Here is a 20,014-nt window from a genome sequence, read left to right on the forward strand (position 1 = left end):
AATGTAAACAAATTGGGAACATTTAAACTGGAAAAGTCGCAAAGTTGTAAAGTAAAGTCTCTTTTGAGTGCCTTTTGGAGGAAAGATCTTTAACGTGTAAATACAGACATCAAGGAGGTGGAAAACACAATGATATCACATTACACAGCCTGTAAATAATTGATCTGAAACCAAACCCTGACAAAGTTGACTGTTCAATGTTGTTGTGACATCAAGTGTCATCAATAATAAATGTCTGGAAACGTTATAAAAATATATATATAATTTGTGTTAAGTCTGGAAGTACACTACATTCTTTTTTTTTAGGGCAATTAAAATAACCTTCAGTTTAATATAGTAGATGCATGTAAACAATTGATGTAATGCTTTTTGACACCACTAGAGGCCGTTATAGAGCAAGGAAGGGAAGAGGAGGAGATTATAACCTGTCCACATACCTGTTTCATGTTTTGTGTTTTTAAAAGTATATGGTTTTGGCCTTTTTCTACTATGATGTTTTATAAAAGCCTTAAAGTAAATATTGGCAACATTAAGAGAAAATTGTTCCATGTACAACATCTATAATACTAATAAAAGTAAGATTGTACAGGTTTTTCAGCTTTGTTGATCGAAAATGATACATAATGTTAAACATCATTCTTTTAGTAAACGCAAGTGTACACATATTTATTTACTCATTAAACTTAAATGATGAAAGAGGCATGTTTTGTGGGGTTTACATTTGGCAAATGTACAGTTTGATTTAAAGGCCTTTTACTGTCTTAACTGCTTTGTACAAATGTTCAAAGTGGGCTTCAGCAACTCGGAAAATACAATTCAAAACATCAACAAATGACAGTTTAGGACTCAATGTCAAGAATTGTAGACAAAGTTTTGGAGTCAATGAAATAACTTATTATTTCTCAACCGGTGACTCGTTCCAAAAGCATCACAGGTAATGACAATAGACTCTGGAATGTAACTTCCCGGAAAAAGGCCTCCCACTTTTCCTTCGAAACAAAAGAAAAAGGCGGGTTAAACAGACACGTTCAAAAACAGCACATTCATGAATTAAGTTTTATTACAAAAACATTGAAAATACAGCTCATTTTATACATGACAGCCATATGTACAGGATATAAAAACAAAGACAAAAATAGATCATTGCTGTAAATAAAACAGCATTAATGAGGGAGATGATTGTGTTGTTTTGTTAGTCGTTTTTCTAAGAAGAAAAAAATAAAAAAGGCACAAGGGCTTTGTGGATTTGACCAGCCCTGGTGCTTTCTCTGTCAGGCAGAAAGACGGCTCTTTTAGGCACCAGATTATCGTTTCACAACACCTAGAAACACTGGCTCAAGTAAAGTCTTTCCTCACCCGACATAATCCATCAACTTTTTAGCGGTCTGTTGAGTTCTGACATGTCTAAAAACATGGGAACAATTTCTACGGAAATCGAAAACATTTACGGACATCTCTTAATCTGCAGTAATTACAATGACTTGTATAATTTTGATTTTAGCAGCATAAATGTCAAATAAAAGTCCTTCAAGTCTATTTTAAAATGACCACCGCTTACCAAATTACACCTAAGGCCATATTATAAAGAAGTTACATTATATAAATCAAGATGTTCTAAACACATACTGTACATTCTACAGTACAATGTTTTACCAGAACAAGAAAATGCCATTAACAATAAGTTAACATTCAGACTTCAGAGGACAGGAAGAGAAAAAACAAATTTAAATATTTAAAAAAAAAATAATTTAGTGACCAGCTTTAAGTGGTCATTTGTTTTGGAGAACAGTTACATTTCCAAGAACAAGTTCATTTGTTTAGGAAAAAAATATTGCAAGCAAATCATTTGGTGAACAGAGATCATTTCATCAAAGAAATATATATATTTACTGTATGTACTAAATGAAAAAAAAAAACCCTCTAAAATCTGTATTTAAAAGTTACAACATGTGAGCATCTACAAATCATATGTATATTCATATGAAATAGCAAAACATAAGCTTTCCCAAACAAACAAACAATACTATAAACATTAAAATATTAACAATTCCCTAAGGAAAAGAAGGAAATACAGTAGTAAAAACAAAACGCGATTGAAGCTCAACAGACAAAGCTGCCAAGAACAAGTTTCAATTGAAACTAAACAAGAACCTTTGTGAAAAAAAACACTGTTTTCACAAGGAAGTTTTTTTTTTTTTTTTTTAAAGAGCCAAACCTCCTTCAACGACACCCGAGCAGATCTGACCGATGGATGAGTTGGACCAATGTCAACCAGACTCCTCATTTCACACACGTCTCCATTGACCCATCAGAAGACTTGATTCTTCGGAGCTGCAGAAACATCTGCGTTACAGATACTTAAAAACACACTGGAGTAACAGAACATTTTTACACTACAGCAAACACAGCTCTTGATTTCAAGGTCCTTGGTGGTTCAAAAGGGTATTTCGACGCTTTAAGGCGGCGACTACAATTTGTAACGATAAGCGACTTGTTCATACCATGGAGGTCCTGTGACCAGCGGGCAAATACGGACGTTTATGCAACATCCGCCATGTAATGCTTGAACTTTGCTCTGGAGAGGCAGCACAGGCCACTGTGACCATGTCCCACTGCCCCAGAATGACACTGTAAATCACATCGCTTCACCCCGTCACACACTGACATCAATACAAGGACCAGGTAAACTAGATAAGCCAACTCAACTGATAGCTTTTTTTTTTTTTCTCTTAAAAGAGGCAACAGGTTTTCCTCTCTACCACCATTTGCGTGAATGCTCAGCATGAAATCTGTTTCTTGAACAGTCTGAAGTCTAGCTCACTGAGCTAAGCGTCTCTCGATGATAATAAACTCACTGGTATCAGTTGTAAGGTTTAGTGTTGTACACAGTAGTGCATGTTCACCTCCAGGCAGGCGGCGCTTAATAACGGAGAGGAGGCAAATGATGCGGCGCGGTACTCTGTTAGTACGATCGGTTAAAAGCATGTGTTATAGGCATGTTAATATTTTCAGAGGGCTAAGGCTAACTACTTAAAAAAAAAAAAAAAGATTAATAACAGACACACAGGCCGGAAAGTGTCTCTGTCACATTGTCTTGCCATCAAGTTAATCAGCCTCCAAAGTTAGAGGTAAGATGTGTGTGGTGTCTTCTAGCCTCTCCTCCCTTTAAACCCGGGCTCGTGTTCCAGGCCACAGCATGTTGGCTGGTGATTGAACATTTCCCAGGTCTACGTGAGTTTGTATCAGGGGCTGGTGCCTGATTCTGCGTCACTGTCGTCAGGAGCGCCCACGTAAATTGGACTCTTGGTTTGCAGTGAAGGCTCATATTTGCGTGGCGATGAGCGGTTTGCAGCCTCGCTGCTGTTCCTAATACCATAGCAGAAGTAAATGACAAAACCTGGAGGGGGAGGAAAGATAAAAAAGCAGGAAGTTACAAAAACCGTTGCAAGATTGTGCAGCACTGGAAACTAGAAATACAAGCAATGAAACGTACCAATTAACATCCAAACGGCAAAGCGGCACCATGTCGCAAAATCGAGCTGCATCATGAGGTAGATGTTGACGAAAACACTGAAGAGAGGCAACCAGGGGAGAAGAGGGACCTTGAGAGGAAAGAGAAAAATGTGAGAATACAAGGGGTATCAAAAATACTAGAGGCCAAATTCCATTCATATGTTTTCCTCCTAAACTTTGCCCGTTGGAAGCGAATGGGACTGAACGCGACACATCATCGCGTTAACTAAATTCAACACGTAGGATTCCGTTAATCTGGGATACGCATCATATCTCTGTTTGAAGGTATAGACGTCACACTAAACACTAAACAAATATCAGTATCACACCGAGGTCGACATGTGAAAAACAAATCTGAGTGGTAAGAACAAGTGGGTATAATTGGACTTTGAGGTCTTAAGAGTTGCTGATAAAACACTGTCGCTTTCCCAAAGCAAAGACTTTGAAAGACAAAACACAGACATCTCTTCCACGTCACACACAGAGATTGATAGTTACCTTGAAGTTGAGCGCCTCTTTGCTCTCAGGCTGCCGACTGATGATGATGACGCAGACGATACAGAGAAGGCACAAGATGACGCAGGGCACCAGGACGGCCGCACGTAAAGCCAGCAGCTTGTCCAGGGAGTTGGCGAGGATGATGCACAGGACGGTGATGAGAGCAGCTAGCAAAGCCAGAGCAGACGCAGAGAAAACTTTAGCGACACCCCCATTTGCAACAAGATATCAACAACTACCTCCTCCACTGTGACATACTTACAAACGATAGCAGTGGTAGCATAGACGATGGTCCCAGAGGTTTTTGTCGGGGTCTTTCCACTTGGGACGAAGAGCAGCTTGAGAGTGAAGGTCTCTTGAAGAGGCCTCTCCTCGATCTCAATGTCGTACTCCTCGTCGCCACTGTCAGCGCCACCGACAGCCACCTTCTCTCCTCCGACCAGTTCCACCAGTTTCTCCGTCTGGCTGGATGAATTTAATGTGCCTGGCTGGTACCTGTGGAGGGAGGAAATGTTTTTTTAATCATTAATTAGCAAAATTAATATAAGTTTGCAACTTCAGAAGACTTCGAGACTGTGCTAATAAAGACAAAGAGGTGCTTACCTGAGGATGAGGACGCAAATAGCCACTAAAGAGTACGCTAACAAAGTACCAATAGACATGAGGTCAACCAGAGCAGCCAGGTCGAACAGGAAAGCCATGACAGCTGTAAGGAGAGATTTTTTTTTATTTTTAGAAAATCTATACACAGTAAAAACAAAATGGCCTAAAGCAATGAACAAGCACATCAAGACGCACAAAAACAGAACAAGAATTGAGTTCGAAAGAGAATCAGAGTGTCAGCTTACCAGCAACAATACCAGAAACAACGGTAGCCATCAGCGGGGTCTTTGTGCGAGTGTTCATCCTGGACAGAGCACGGAACAGCAGCCCGTCCTCTGCCATGGCGTAGATCACTCGAGGCATGGGAAACATTGAGCCTAGCAGACTGTGAGAAGATCAACAGTTAACTTAATTAGCGGAAACAACAACAACTATGTCATGTATGGGGACACACGGTTAACAAGGAAGCCATTCCCTCCCTTACCTGGTGGATAGAGCACAGAGAGAACCCACAGCCACGATGTATCGGGCAGGAGCCCAGCCGACGTAGCTGAAGGCCTCAGGCAGAGGACTCTGCTTGTCCAGTGTGTAGTACGGCATCATCAAAGTCAGAGCGGCAGACACGCCAAAGTAGGCGAAAAAACAGATCAGCAGGGAGGCCACGATGCCAACGGGTATGGATCGCATCGGGTTCTTCGCTTCTTCACCTGAGAGCAAAATAAAAAGATGATCGGTGGTTGAAAGGGTGTTTTCATTAGAGCACCTGAAAAGACTTGATGGCATTTCTCAAATTTCACTTGGTTACATAACATGTATACATGTAACATGATATGTAGAAAAAGCTGATACTTTATCATAGAAATATTAAAAAAAAACACTTACTTGTTGTGGCTATACAGTCAAAGCCCACAAATGCATAGAAGCAAGTGGCAGCACCAGACAGGACTCCAGAGAGGCCGAATGGAGCAAAGCCACCCACGCCAAACTCCTTCTCGACTCTGCGGGCAGGAGGAGACAAACATGTGGTTTAGTTAAAAGCTCAAAAAATAAAAAAACAATCATACACACAATATTAAGAGGTAAAACCTCAAAGTTTAAATACTGACAGAAAAGGCATGCTGCTGTTCGTGCTATTTTTGTAACCGATGTAATTTTCCTCCGTCAGGTTCCAGTTTGCCGTGTCGCCTTTCACGAAGCCAGAGATGATAACGAAGCCCAGAACCACCAGGTTGATGCCTGTGAAAATCTTATTCACCAGCGCCGACTCACTCACGCCAAAAGCCAAGAGTCCTGAGGAGAGAAAGTACATGAGGTGAGGAGAGTGACGCAGGAAGATATTTCAACACCAACACCAGCATGTTCCTCTATGTGGGTGGATGTTTTCGTACTTCATCACTTACAACATGCATCAGTCAGCAACACTAATACACCAAACGATTTCTTCCTAGCACTGTTGCAGGGAAGCCACACTGGCTGAGATATCAGTGTGACAACTGTTCTACATATTATGCAATATTTCAATGAAGTTCAGACAATGACTGTATCTGCATGGACTGGAATAATCAAAATGAAAGCCTAATTGACTCCAGGTTGGAAACAGTCGATGAGAAAGGGTAACACACCTGTGAGCAGGAGGACCAGGATGAGGGCAAACAGGTCAGGGTACTGGGCCAGGACCCCACCTGGAACCTTCATTGCCATGGAGGCTTTGAAGAAGTCGGAGATCTTTTGTTCGACCAGGTTGTCGAATGTGGAGCTCCATGCCCTGGCCACACTGGCTGTGCCTAAAAGATATTAGAGAGGGTTAGGGTTACTGTTGTACTGATCCTTGATCAGGTAACTATGAAACATAAACACAACTTCACTCTTAATTTTACGTACCTATCACATAGGAGAGGATGAGATTCCACCCTGTGATGAAGGCCCAGATTTCTCCAACTGTCACATAACTGTAAAGGTACGCAGAGCCCGTTTTGGGGACGCGGGCACCAAATTCAGCGTAGCACAGGCCAGCCAACATGGAGGACAGCGCAGCAATGAGGAAGCAGAGGACAATCGCGGGGCCTGCTTTCTCTCGGGCGACCTCGCCAGCGAGGACATAAACACCGGCACCGAGTGTGGAGCCTACTCCCAAGGCAATTAGGTCCAAGGTGGACAGGCAACGGGCAAATCTGGTCTCCTCACCAGAGCAGTCCAAAGCCCGGCGACGCAGCAGGCATTTGCCAAACTTGGACAGCTTGCTGGCCATATTTGCTGCAACTGAGCGTGGGTGCTGAAGCAGGCTATGTGTTTTAATTCCTTCAAGTGTGGGTGTGTGATTGACACGGTTTAAACGGCACACAAGTGAGAGGACAGAGAGCAGAAGTCGTTTGGGCAGATGGACTTAGAATAATTTGCTTTTAATCAGTCTTCTGGTGCAGGTGTGTTCAAGTCGGTTTGCTCAAGCACACAAAACAGGAAATGGCAGGCCTGTGGTCACAGTAGCGTCAGATTAAGACCTATGAGGAAAAACAACAAGAAGGGACTGTTTAGTAACTACCAAAGGTTACATTTCTCAGAACTCTGTGAGGCAGGATTACTACATTCTTGCTTTCTAGCAGAGAACATTTTCCAGGAAAGGTGTTCAAACTGTGGAAAGGTTTAAAAACCAAACAAAGGAAACTGAAATCTACAGGGGAGTCTAGGACGACTCAATTGCCACCTGGGTTGAAAATATGAACATGTTTGAAACAGAAGTTTATTTGTATAGTTTGAGGTTACATACAATGCCTCAGCAGGTTTTAGATACATTTCTTGTGAACACAGGTAGCACAAAAGATTTCCTAGAATATTCTTCTCCTTAGTAGAAACGAAAGAAGGAGAGATATTGGCCGGCATGAAGAGAATGCACGATAACCTGCACTCACAGCAGGCGATGGCATAACAGACAGTCTTACAACACATCATGAGACGCAGTGAGACACAGTGAGACATTAAGAAAACGTAGTGCTACCCTACAGGGCTCACACCTAATCCTCATCGTGATTTGCACAAAATACATGCCACAGCACACACCCCTTCATAAGAACAAACACAAAAGAAACTGAGCCTAATTCCAAACCGCTCCCTTACTAAATGAAAGAATGCACTACATGTTTTTTTTGCAGACTGGATCGGACAGAGGGAGTCATGGGAACGCCAGAGGTTGTGAAGAGATGATACGGTTCAATTCTCTGAGCTAACATCAACAGCGGGGACGAGGACAGTGTGAAACCTGCAGCTCGATAAGGGGGAACCACTGCACTGGGAGAGGGTTGTAATGGAGATAAAACACAGTAAATCCTCCCTCACCCATTATGTCAACAACTATATAAAAATGTCAGATAACCAGCCATTTTGAGGAATTACAATACTTGACCACAATTCACAATTGCCACAGGGGTTACTTGTGTCTTTCCACATTTGCTTGCGTTAGTATAGTTAAACACTAATGTTGCTTAATCAAAGTGCAGTGCGTATTTACACTGATTACTGACCCTCCGTTATCTGAAGCAACACAAGATTGAAACACACACAAGACAACACAATCCCCAAGGACAACAGTATAAAGACTGTGTCAAGTTCAGGAAAGGGCAAATTGATAATGATTACGTCAATTACTGTGAAACATGCGCACAAACGCATAAATAACGGTTCACATTTGGCCAAGGACACTTAGTTTTTCTGATGTACAATGTGTTTTTCCTACTGGACTTTGGAGGTGAAGAAATTCATAGACGGATCAGTGCAAAAAAAAAAAAAGGGCAGAGCACAATCACTGAACATTTGTAGTAATGGATTAAAAAAAAGGTTTACATACACCTCTAACACAGAGACAAGTGGAAAACTTAAATGATGATCAATTGTGTGACAAATATGGTTCCTTAATCATCAACAAGACTTGTGTAAATGTGCATAATCAACAAAAAATGCTGGCTCTATCTCTACTGTCATGCCTCACTTTACTAACAGGAAAAAAAACCTCAGTGTCCTAAATTAGTCTCCACATAAAATTCAGTGGAATTCGCTTTGCATTTTTCCAGGATTTAGGCTGATGGGGGCAGTGCTGCATCAAGCCAACGTTGCACTAAAGCTATTAATGCAACGACACCTGATTCCTTGGTGTGAATGCTGAGAGGGCAGACGGACATATCAGGTCACGTCACCGGTCAGGCAGCAGACCAAGAGAAGGAGGTTAAATGTACATCCAGGCTGACCCAAACCAGAACAACTGTGCGGCACAGAATGGCTGTGTGCGAGTGCTGAAATCACAGGTTGGGCAAAATAACCAACATTCCATAATTACAAGAATTAACCAACTTCAACTCCAAGTTTTTTGGATAAGAGAAATACAAAGATAGTGTTGGAATAGGGATTTACAAGATACAAACTGGACAAACAAAAAAATAAAGGCTAGATAGAGAATATAATGAATAGGCACAAAGCACCACAACCTCTAAAAAGTTCACACACATTTAAAACTAAAACAGAAATGTCTTGCAGCTACGATTACGCAAATATCTGATTTAGGCTTTATCCTTTTCAATGACACACCGGATACAAGCTCTCACAGAGATTTCAGTACAATAGCAATTTTCTATTAATACCACATAAACAATATAACCCATTTATCAAAGCATTTCTAACCATTTCAAAAGAGAATATCCTGTCTAGTACAGTTAAGTGTCGGGAGAAAAACACAAACACTGTCAAACAATGAAATAAAAAAACCAGACGACTGCAATAATAAACTTGCAGCCTTCTGAAGATTGATGGGAAAGATGGAAATGCTTCCACTCCCTACTTGATGTGACATTCCAGTAGATTTTTCCACTTGCACACCAGGAAACCAGATCTGAGTGTCACTGTTGTGTAAATCAACATTTGACTAAAATGTTGACTTAACTCCTGTGCCCAGCAGGCTGTGATCTCCTCAGGGGTTCATCCAGCCCCACACATTCATTCACCGAGCAGACCAAAAGTGCAACTGACAGCGCAGAATACCAAGGGAACGCAACACTTTATTAAAGTTTAAATAGTAGCAGTTCAAATCCTAAAGTTACAAAAACACAGATCTTACAGTATCCCCCTTATTTAAAGGTGGCCTCATTAAAATGATGCCTGAGCCACCTTGATGTCAAACTCTTGTCATGTCAGCTAATCCTTTTCTCGTGGTTTTCACGAGGGAGTTCCTTCTGCATGAAGGTGTGGCTCGCAAGTGTGCTGCTGGCAAAAAAAAAAATCACTACGCAACAACATGCACCATGATGAAAAGACTTGTGTGCCACTTGCAGCCATTTTGTGTTCCTGTTATTAGAACCAAATACACAAAAAGGCCTGCGTCCAGTAACCTGGCTAACAGCGGTCCGGTTTCAACAGGCTTTAGGGATAATGATCCTGCTGCTTGACTTAGCCTTGCTACCAAGGCTGCCACGCGCTCAAAGAGGATTATTGGGCCAAGTGAAAATACTGCTAACCTCATTTTACAGTAGCTTCTCATCCGATCCATATAAACAACCCATGGGTTTGTTTTGACTTCCACTATCGTCACCAACGACAATGCAGCTGGAACATGACCTCATCTTTAGGACAATAGAAGTGTCTAAAATATAATTATACTTTGATGAAAGTTTCTCAATTAGCTGCAAGTTATAAGAAACAAATGATTTTTCTCACTGGGGTTTATTGTTTTTTATTTTGCTTCTGAAAGACTCTGTCTATATATCAAATATTAATAGCATTCCAAGTTATAAAAACACAACTTAAATCATCATTTGTGGGCCAAGCAGCTGAATAAAGTGAACAACGCGTACAGCACCTGCCCACAGCTAAACACAAGTTGGCCTTGCACAAACACAGAAAGAACACATCGTCAAGACAGGCTGTACACAGGCAGTGACCCATTTTCTGGCCATCACATCACATGCTTCTCCAGGTGTTTGTTGTGTTACAGAAACATGGCTGTTGCAGTGTGCATGTGCGTGTGTGAAGTTGTGTGGATTGACCAACCACTGAGAACCAAACCAAGCGGCCCTTTAATTCACCTGGCCGGATGCCACTGGCCCTGCCAAGAAACCGCAGTTACCGTGAAATGGAATGTGACAATCTAAAGGACCTGTGCGCTTTCCCATGACCCATGCCAACGGTGTTGTAACACATACAGCAACCAGAACAGAAGTATATCAGGAGAGAACAGCCAGCCAGTTGGAGCTGGACAGCATTGCCATAAAACCAGTCAGGGGGGGGGAAATGACAATGCCACGTACGCAAGAATGGATGTTTTACTTAATTATAAAGAAGGTCATCAAAGTCACCTTTCCCAGAAATCAATTCACAACAAAATATATTGTTCCTCTTAAACAGTAAGAAAATATCAACAATTCTGACCCGAAAGTGGTCATTGCCAAAAACAAGACGATAACACTCAACAGACCTTGAGACATATACCAGTGTTTCCTCTATCATTATAGATTATAGACATCGTTCTAATTTAGTATATTTAATTTATTTTAATTTTCTTCATCGTTACACATCTACGCTTCTCCTCTGTTCTCTGTTTAAAGATGGGTGGAGCTCCACACCGGTGGATGCACAAACAAACATGTGAACACACACCTACAGGCTGTCAGAGAGGAATTATTCCTCCTGGCTGTACAAAACTGATATTGGTGAGTGATAAGTAAAATAAAAATACAAAAAAATACATGGATGCATATAAAACAAAGACAGACAAAGATAGATGGATAAAGATAAATAAATAAATAAATAAACAGAAGTAAGTGCACAGTTTATCAGTAATTGTCCTGTTGAAAAAGTAAAAAAAACAAAGATATGGGAAAAAAAAAAAATTCAACCACAAAAAACAGGTTAGCCTGGTTCAACCACAGATGCTGAGAAGGACTCTAAGGGGTAGCCCACATACATACACATTTACACATTACATTTTATAACCCACGTGGTCAAATTCCCAGACAGTGAGCAGTGAAAAATATTAGACTATATTTCCATTGGAACAACATTGTTGGATTAGAATAAAAACAAGTTACTCTGATTCATTTTACATTTTAAGTAAATGTAAATATAAGTAAGTATAATCATTCAAATTAAAATGCAATGTCTTATTGCAAGTGTATAAAAAAGTATTTCCTCATTTTAAAGTAGTTGGGGGAATGAGAATGTTGGAATAAAACTTTTGTGGCAAAAAAAAGTCTACCATGAGGGTTAATGTATATTACAGTTTTTTTTCCCCATGTAGTTGCACAATTGAACATGCATAACTCTCAACAGTATTGTAGTAGTAAATCACAATTAAACCTACTGTGTATGCACTGAACCGGAGTGCAACTGTGAGCAAAATATAATAGGAAATCTGACAATGCTGCTTATTAATAATAAAAGACGGTAATGTTTAGCGACAGCAGTGTCAGTCTGTGACAGAAAAAGACAAAACTTGACACTCCTATATTTATATATATATATTTTTAGGATTTGGCATTTTGTGCAATCACTGCAAGTTGAGACTAGGTTTAAAGAAAGTAACTAACGTGGCATGTGGTTCCTGGTTCGTGCAGCTTCTCTGCTCCACCCTGCCAGCAGGTTTGAACCACATTACACACACTCACTCACATACACTCACATACACTCACACACCTTGTGTCTACATCTGGATTCACCACCACAATTATATCAGGTTTAAGTACGTGGGGCGTCTCTCAACCGGCTGATGCAACTGTATCACGGACGACACCCGGCTGAACGAGCTGCATAGTGAACATAGTGTGAATACTGAAGCGGAAGGATGAGTCACTTTGACGACTGTCGCCGCCTAGCAATGGAGCTCAATATTGAGATAAATCCTAAAATAACATAATAGTTAAAATAAATAAATAAATACTCACTTACAACCGCTACGGACCATGTGGTACGACGATCTACTGTCCTTCTGACGAGAACTACAACCCTACCAAGCTACGTGGACTCAAGTAGACTCTCGCGTGGTGTTAACGTTGCCTTCAGGTTCTCCGGAAATACCGTAATTACAATACAATACAATTTCGCCAACAACAGCTCGCGTTACCAGGCACCCGTATTAAGTTTGCGACTGTAAACGCAATGTTGCGTCAGGTTTTTTTGGGGGGTTGGTGTTGTAACTTCACACACACCCACACACACACATTGGTATTGAGTCAACCTGCTCAAGCTGGTTGACAGTTTCTGCACTTCATAGGAGGATCATACTTTGTATATTACTTAAAAATCATAATTAGTATTTAGGCTGAAGAACCATTTAATGCAAATTAAGTGGTCATTATTCATTTATTGCATATTTCTAAAACTGTATATCATATATTTATCTAACATTTGTTATTCAGATATTTGTATATTTTGGTTATTTTTATTTTTTAAACGTAATGGTGACAAAAAAAGTCAACTGGGGGGGATGAATAAAGGACTTTGACTTTATTCTTTATATGCCATTTTTTACCTTTTATCTTTCTATTTTTTAGCGTGATAATAACAATAATAGTAATATTAGAACAAACCGCAAGAAAGTCCACTTGAGAACATTCCCTGATTTATTCTCTGTTCTTTATATGCGTTTTAGCCATTTTGACCTTTTGCTTTACCTTTCTACTTGTTTAGGTACTACTGTACTGGTTGGTCATGACAGTAAAACCACAAAAAAAGGAACTACCTGCACGAGTAACCTTCAAAAACGCCCATCTCGGCAACGCAACCTGTTTTATTCTTGTAATTGTTAGAATTCGAACGCTTCAGAGGGGGTCCCTGAACGCAGCATTCATCATGATCCCCTTTCTCCTTGTGCTGGCGAGTAGGGACCACAACACTGACCGAAAACCTGCTGTAATAACACCAAAAAACGGATAGAAACCGGGGGGAAGAAATCATTAAACGATTTTCCACAATGGCCACCTGTTCTTGAGTTACCGGTTTCGACTCATTTTTTCCGTGTGTCCGGTCGACTACATGAGCTCAAATGACAAATTGAGCCGCCTCACGAAACCACAACCTCACAAAATAAACTGAAATGGGACGTTTTTTTAACAGAAGAACGACATTGTGTTCTCGTTTTTAAAAAAGAGAGAGAAAGTGCGCCCATACAACTGACAAGACACGAGGAGAGGAGGATTGCGTCAGACGGAGTAAACGTGCGGACCGGAAAACCACCGTCGCGTGTACAGTAAACGTTATTGTTGTAATGAAGAAATACACATAATGTTTACCTTTACTCTTCTTTTGTTGTTTATACCGGCAGGAAACTGGTGAAAACACGGAGAAGCTGATGTTACTACGGTTCGCTGATGAAATTTTGCCGCCCGTATGTGCGCGTGTGCTGCTTTTTTATCAGGGCGGGATGTGTACAAACAAACCCGTGACGCAGGTGGGCGGGGCTTTCCGCTCATGAATGAAAGAAATGAGGCGTAGAAGAAGGAGCCATTTTCTGTACATTATTTCATTCGAGTCGTGTTTTTCGACTTTTAAGTGAGCCCGTGAGTCAAACAACAACAACAACAATAATAAAAAAAAAAACATGGGGAACGAGAACAGGCGCGCGCGAGGGAGAACGAGTTTTTTCGCGTGCCTTGCGCTTCCATGTAGTAGACATACCCATATATGGACAACCTGCGTATGCTATGTGTAGCTCCAGCTGTGTTTTCATTTAATCGCTATTCTAAATATTATTAAATTATTCCCATTCAGAATAAACAGTCCATATAATATATGATCAGCCAATAGGGAAAATACCATTGTAAATATCATTGACTGATGTCATTGATACCCACAACTCTATACTTCCTAGGACGTCACATTTTCCATTAGTGTGTATGGGGTAGGGACTTTTACCAGCTAAAGGTAGATCTATAAAGTTATTTTGACTTGTTAAAAGTTTAATTTAAGGTATCCACAAATAACAATATAGACAACTTTAACTGAACATATCTCGAATTAGACCTATGGCTAGTTATTTTTTTATGTATTTTATTTTTTTAATCCAAAATATTTGTAATCCCATGACACACAAATAGGAAAAATGTCACGTATCCTTGGAAAAATGCTGATATCTAATGATAATGGACAAGAAAGACTCTTGAAAGTGATTTCATCTACATATATTCCATCCTCCTAGTCAAAACACACTTTTTAGATATCCACAATGGCATTCTTCCTATCCATTCTCTTTTGCAAGAATTATGAATAATATAACCAATTCCTAAAGTCAATTTACTCATCAAATCAGTCATGTTGACTTGGTCAGGATGACTCGATTGTTCAAGCTGAGCATCAGAATGAGGAAGAGATGTGATTTATGTGACAAGCTTGGCTGAGTATTGAAGGAACTGCTTATCAAATTAGATTTCACTTTTTTTTTTTTTACACACAATCATCTCTTGTGTTTACAGAGGATGGCGGGGAAAGACAAAATATCCTCGATGCCAGAGGTCAGAGGAAAATTACAATAGATGAAGCTCACTCACATTTGGCATTTGGTATTAAAGGGGAAGTGACTCACAAATCACAAAATTTAGAAAACTATTTCAAAAGTAATTTGGTCTGATGCAACAGCAACACAACATGAACACCACCGTTAATAATACATGTGATACAGCACCCAGTACAGTAAGAATGCCACTGCTGAATATAGACTGACTGTTACAGGACGTGTGAGGTTGATATCACTGGTTGTGAATAAAAATAAAAGCAAGACCAAAAAAAACTATTTCAGGATCAATGTTAATTCCACCTCTCTCTCTCTCTCTCTCTCTCTCTCTCTCTCTCTCTCTCTCTCTCTCTCTCTCTCTCTCTCTCTCTCTCTCTCTCTCTCTCTCTATATATATATATATATATTAACCCAAAACATCCTCCATTTCTTTGTACATCAGAATAATGGCCAGTTTTACATGACTACACATGCTCTTACAGTGGCACAGTGAATAAGAAATAGTGACATCTACTGGTGAGACTGCAGATTGTAACAAACTGGGGACTCCCCCCATTCACAGCCGAGTTAATTCCATATTGCACCTTTTGCAGACCAGAAAAACACTTAAAAGGTAATCTAAATATACAAGTTACATAACAACATAAGTCCAGTTTTTTTTTATTATTTTAATACAGACTGAATACATAATCTGGTAAATTTTATTTACTGAATAATTTAGGGTTTAATGACTGAGTAATAAAGGACAGACGACCTGTCCAGAGTGTGCATCAGCGCCCCCCGCTGGTCGTGAGGATAAAGCGATATAAAATGAGTGAGTGATTTAGTAATACTGACATACATGTAACATACATAACATCCCATTCAAGCACTGATTTTAGGAATAGGTTACATTATTGTAATATAAGGAAATAATCACAATTCATAATGTTATTGCGATAAAAAATTCTGTCTCCACTTCATCGCAGATAGGACACACCTTTTTTTTTATATATGTGTCCTATATGCAAATACAGTTCCTCGATATTAACCATCAAATATTTGTGTGTGTTTATTGGTGTTGGTAAGAGTTCACATTAAATATTATCAACACAATTAACTTATTGTAAGTTCTTTTTTGTTACAATAGTGTCCCATTTTCTAATGACTTGACCTTTCACTCTGTGTCCAATGACCCTGGAGAAGTCACTCAGTTCACCCCTTGTCCCTGTGAAGTCACACTGTTTTGCTTTGCTCTTTCAAGTTACTTCCACTTTATCAGGCTAACACATCTGGATGTGTCTGCAAACACTGCCGGCGTCGCGGCTGCACACTGGGCCTCCGGGGGTTCGAACCGCTAAGAAAACAGGGAGCTTATCTGTGCCGTGGAACCACTGTGTGCAGACGCTCTGTCCTGCACTGCTCATGACTCTGAACAAAGGCAGCACATCAAAGCTCACCAAGGTCACAGGCTGGACCGGTCTGTGGATCCCAGGGTTTCTGCACACTTATCGCCAATATGTTCTTATTTCACTCAGTTAATAAGCACATATATGTCATGAAATATAGGAAAATGATGTCCTACTTTTGTTTAAACACATGCTTTGGGTCATATTGTCAAGGTTTGTCACCTTTTGTAGCCCGGAAGTGTAGGAAAATGGAACATAACTTTTACCTATGTGCATTGATTCATCGATTCATTGTCTAACACTCCATCCCCCACAATCCCTATGTTTTGTGCTGTAGCTTCTTAATTTAAATGTATATATTTATATTTACTAGGTCATCATAAGATATTATATAATTATATATAAATGCGCTTTACATGGATTAAATGGAGACCACCTTCAAAAAACATAGAGATATTTCATAGAGAAATATTATATATTATTATAAATAAAAGAATGAATGGATAATTGACATTAACCCTTTAAGGTACACACCAAGAAAAAAACATTATTATTTTATTTTATTTACTTACTTTATAACAATAACGACAATTAATATATATATATATATATATATATATATTTTTTTTTAATTAGACCCTACAGTATTTTAGATGCAGGCCTCTACCAAACGGTTGAGATGTCTGTTCATAATAAACCTGGTTTGCATAATTCATAAAGTACAACATTCACAAGTGACATTAATTTAGTGTTAGTGAGTTCAGCTTGATGCATTTTTCAATCAGATATAGTGACTTAAAGTGTGGTCGACCAAATGGTTGAGTAGAACCTTAAAGAGTTAATAAATAAAATTATACATACATAAATGAGGAAATAAATACGTAATCAAATGTAATATGTATTTATTTCTGTATTTTTGTTCTTTTATCTGGCCATTGATTCATTTATTTATTTCTGTATTTCAGTGTTTATTTTTTGATCTACTCATTCATTTATTTCGTATTTTTTCTTTATTTAGTCATAATTCATTTATTTCTGTATTTATCCACTCATGTATTCTTTAATTTATTCATTAATTTACTTGACATAGACAGTCAGGTCTGACAGAGCTTATTTTCATATGTAGAAAACACAACATAAAAATAATGTGACATCATTTGCTTGAAGATTAAATGGAGGCAGAATAACAGCATCAACAAAAACAAACCAACAGCTACGCTCTCTGCAGCTCGAAGCTACAGTTCAGTCTAATCACCTGCAGGTCAAGGCCTACATCACAAGATCACTATTCCAAGACAACTTTAATCCACCAGTGTCCAGAATTCCCCCGTTCCCCGTTAATCCCAGCAGCTCCCGAGGGCGAACCACAACAAGAAAAAAAAGGGGGGGGATTAGAGGATTTTAAGTTTCACGTTCAGCAAAACAAAAAGACCCAGTGTTTTTGCCACGAGTGCCAAAACCTGTATGTGTTACGATGCTTCCTTTAGTTTTTATGAGGACTGTACTCTGGTTAAATCTTTTTGTTTTTGAGATTTAACAAGTGAGTGGTGAGAAAATCAGAACCCCTTTTTGTTTTCCCCTCAACATACGACATATTTTATTGAGGCTGCAGTGAAAACCCCCACAGAGGAAGATTCAATTCTGAATTTTGTTAAATATGTGAAATATGTTTTTTGTGACATCATGAGTGGGTAGACTCTTACCAAAATGCACCTGCTCGTTACATAATAAAAGCGTACACAGGAAGTTGCTAAAAGGAGGACAAACCCCCGTTAGGGTATTTTAACAGTCTTGATAGACTTCCTGTGTGAGTCTGAATACAGGTTTGTTTGGTGGATGTGACAAGATTTTGTTCAATTATTCAATAGAATTATATAATGTACAAGTTCATACTTTTTGTTTGTATATATATACATATACATACATACATATATATACATATACATACATACATATATATACATATACATACATACATATATATACATATACATACATACATATATATACATATACATACATACATATATATACATACACATACATATATATACATTCATATACATACATACATACACATATACTTACATATATACACACGTGTACATATATATATACACACATGTACATATATATATACACACATGTACATATATATATACACACATGTACATATATATATACACACATGTACATATATATACACACATGTACATATATATATACACACATGTACATACATATATACACACATGTACATACATATATACACACATGTACATACTACATATATACATACAGACATAAACATACATGCATACATATATACATATATATATATGAATGTACATGACACCCCCCTTTAATTCATTTGAGCAGAGTATTTGGTGAACAATCTTTAAAACGTACTGCATGTTGTCTGCATTTCTGGTAAATATGGTGCTTGGCAAGGACCCTATTATAAAAGTAATTCTTATTTAAATCCTTTTTTAAAAAAAAAGGTTATTTTATAAACTTCAAACAGTTCTCTCTACACCAATAGTTTTCTGGGTCCTTTACCAATCAGACCACATGTTAATAATCTGTGGTTTTACTTTTTTTTTTTTAGTGTAATATTTATGTTCTCCGTGTCTTTGTGAAAAAAATGAGGTCACCTGCCAGTCTACAGCCAGACGCCCGGCTCCCATGACTCCCTGATCCGTGTCACTGTGACGCACTAACGGCCACTGAGCCCGGTTTCACTCATTTGGCTTCTGAAGCGAAAAGAGACATGTAGACATGACGCAGCAGGCAGCGGGGGGAATTTAATTGGAGGACACAAGTGACAAGGACCTTCCCCTGTCACCGACAGCAGAGCTGCCATGGCAACATGTATTAATACACTTCACAATCATTTCTGATGAAAAGCACAAACCAGCTGGAAAAGAAGCACAGAATAATCCTTAGTGTGTATAGATCAGTGAACCAAGAGGCTGAATTCAATGAAATATTGTTCATATAATGAACCCGTTTGTCACAGTGCTTAGATATGTTTATTTTACCTAAACGTTAACATTCCCAATAAGCTGTTTTGACAGTATAACCAAAAAAATATGTCGGCAGGGTGATGGAGCTAAGACAGCGGAGTTAAAACAAGCCATTATTTTTTTTTTTTTAAAAGAAGAAGAAACAATTGACTCCAAGAGCAGTTCAGTGCAGAACATCAAAATCTCAGGTGGAAATAAACTGAGTGGAATGACACATCACCGTCTCGTTTCTCATGATGCTACATGTTGCTCGACTTTGGGAGGTTTGAATGAAACTCGGGCGTCTACTTGCAAAAGAAAACAGGAAACAAAGCAGGAAATTAAACCTTTTTAAAAAAAAACAAAAACAAAAAAAAAACAATCACCTTAAAAAAAAATGCTATGACAAAAGGATATACTATATATGGACTGTGTTCTCTTTTTCATTACGTAAATGAATCCAAAAAAATAATAATGTACACACAGTTTAATATGTGGAATGGCTGAACAAGAACACATCATCACAC

General features: G+C 38.9%; 1 protein-coding gene across 2 annotated transcripts; it reads right to left on the minus strand.

Annotated features, from left to right (window-relative positions):
• Positions 1-1,105: 1,105 nt before the first annotated feature.
• slc7a3a (solute carrier family 7 member 3a) lies at positions 1,106-13,966 on the minus strand. Of its 2 annotated transcripts, none has more exons than XM_083889480.1 (12): positions 13,878-13,966; positions 6,496-7,112; positions 6,237-6,398; positions 5,721-5,904; positions 5,497-5,612; positions 5,099-5,321; positions 4,860-4,999; positions 4,615-4,717; positions 4,274-4,506; positions 4,012-4,178; positions 3,494-3,602; positions 1,106-3,397 (listed from the first exon to the last, which is right to left on the minus strand). In XM_083889480.1, the coding sequence occupies exons 2-12, from the start codon at positions 6,860-6,862 to the stop codon at positions 3,243-3,245; spliced, it is 1,959 nt and encodes a 652-aa protein (XP_083745606.1). In that variant the 5' UTR covers positions 6,863-7,112; positions 13,878-13,966; the 3' UTR covers positions 1,106-3,242. The 2 variants fall into 2 exon arrangements, with proteins under 2 accessions (XP_083745606.1, XP_083745607.1); XM_083889481.1 differs by lacking the exon at positions 13,878-13,966 and adding an exon at positions 12,531-12,561.
• Between the last annotated feature and the right edge of the window lie 6,048 nt (positions 13,967-20,014).

Source organism: Microchirus variegatus (assembly GCF_963457635.1).
Source record: "Microchirus variegatus genome assembly, chromosome: 5".
Classification (NCBI taxonomy): Eukaryota; Metazoa; Chordata; class Actinopteri; order Pleuronectiformes; family Soleidae; genus Microchirus; species Microchirus variegatus.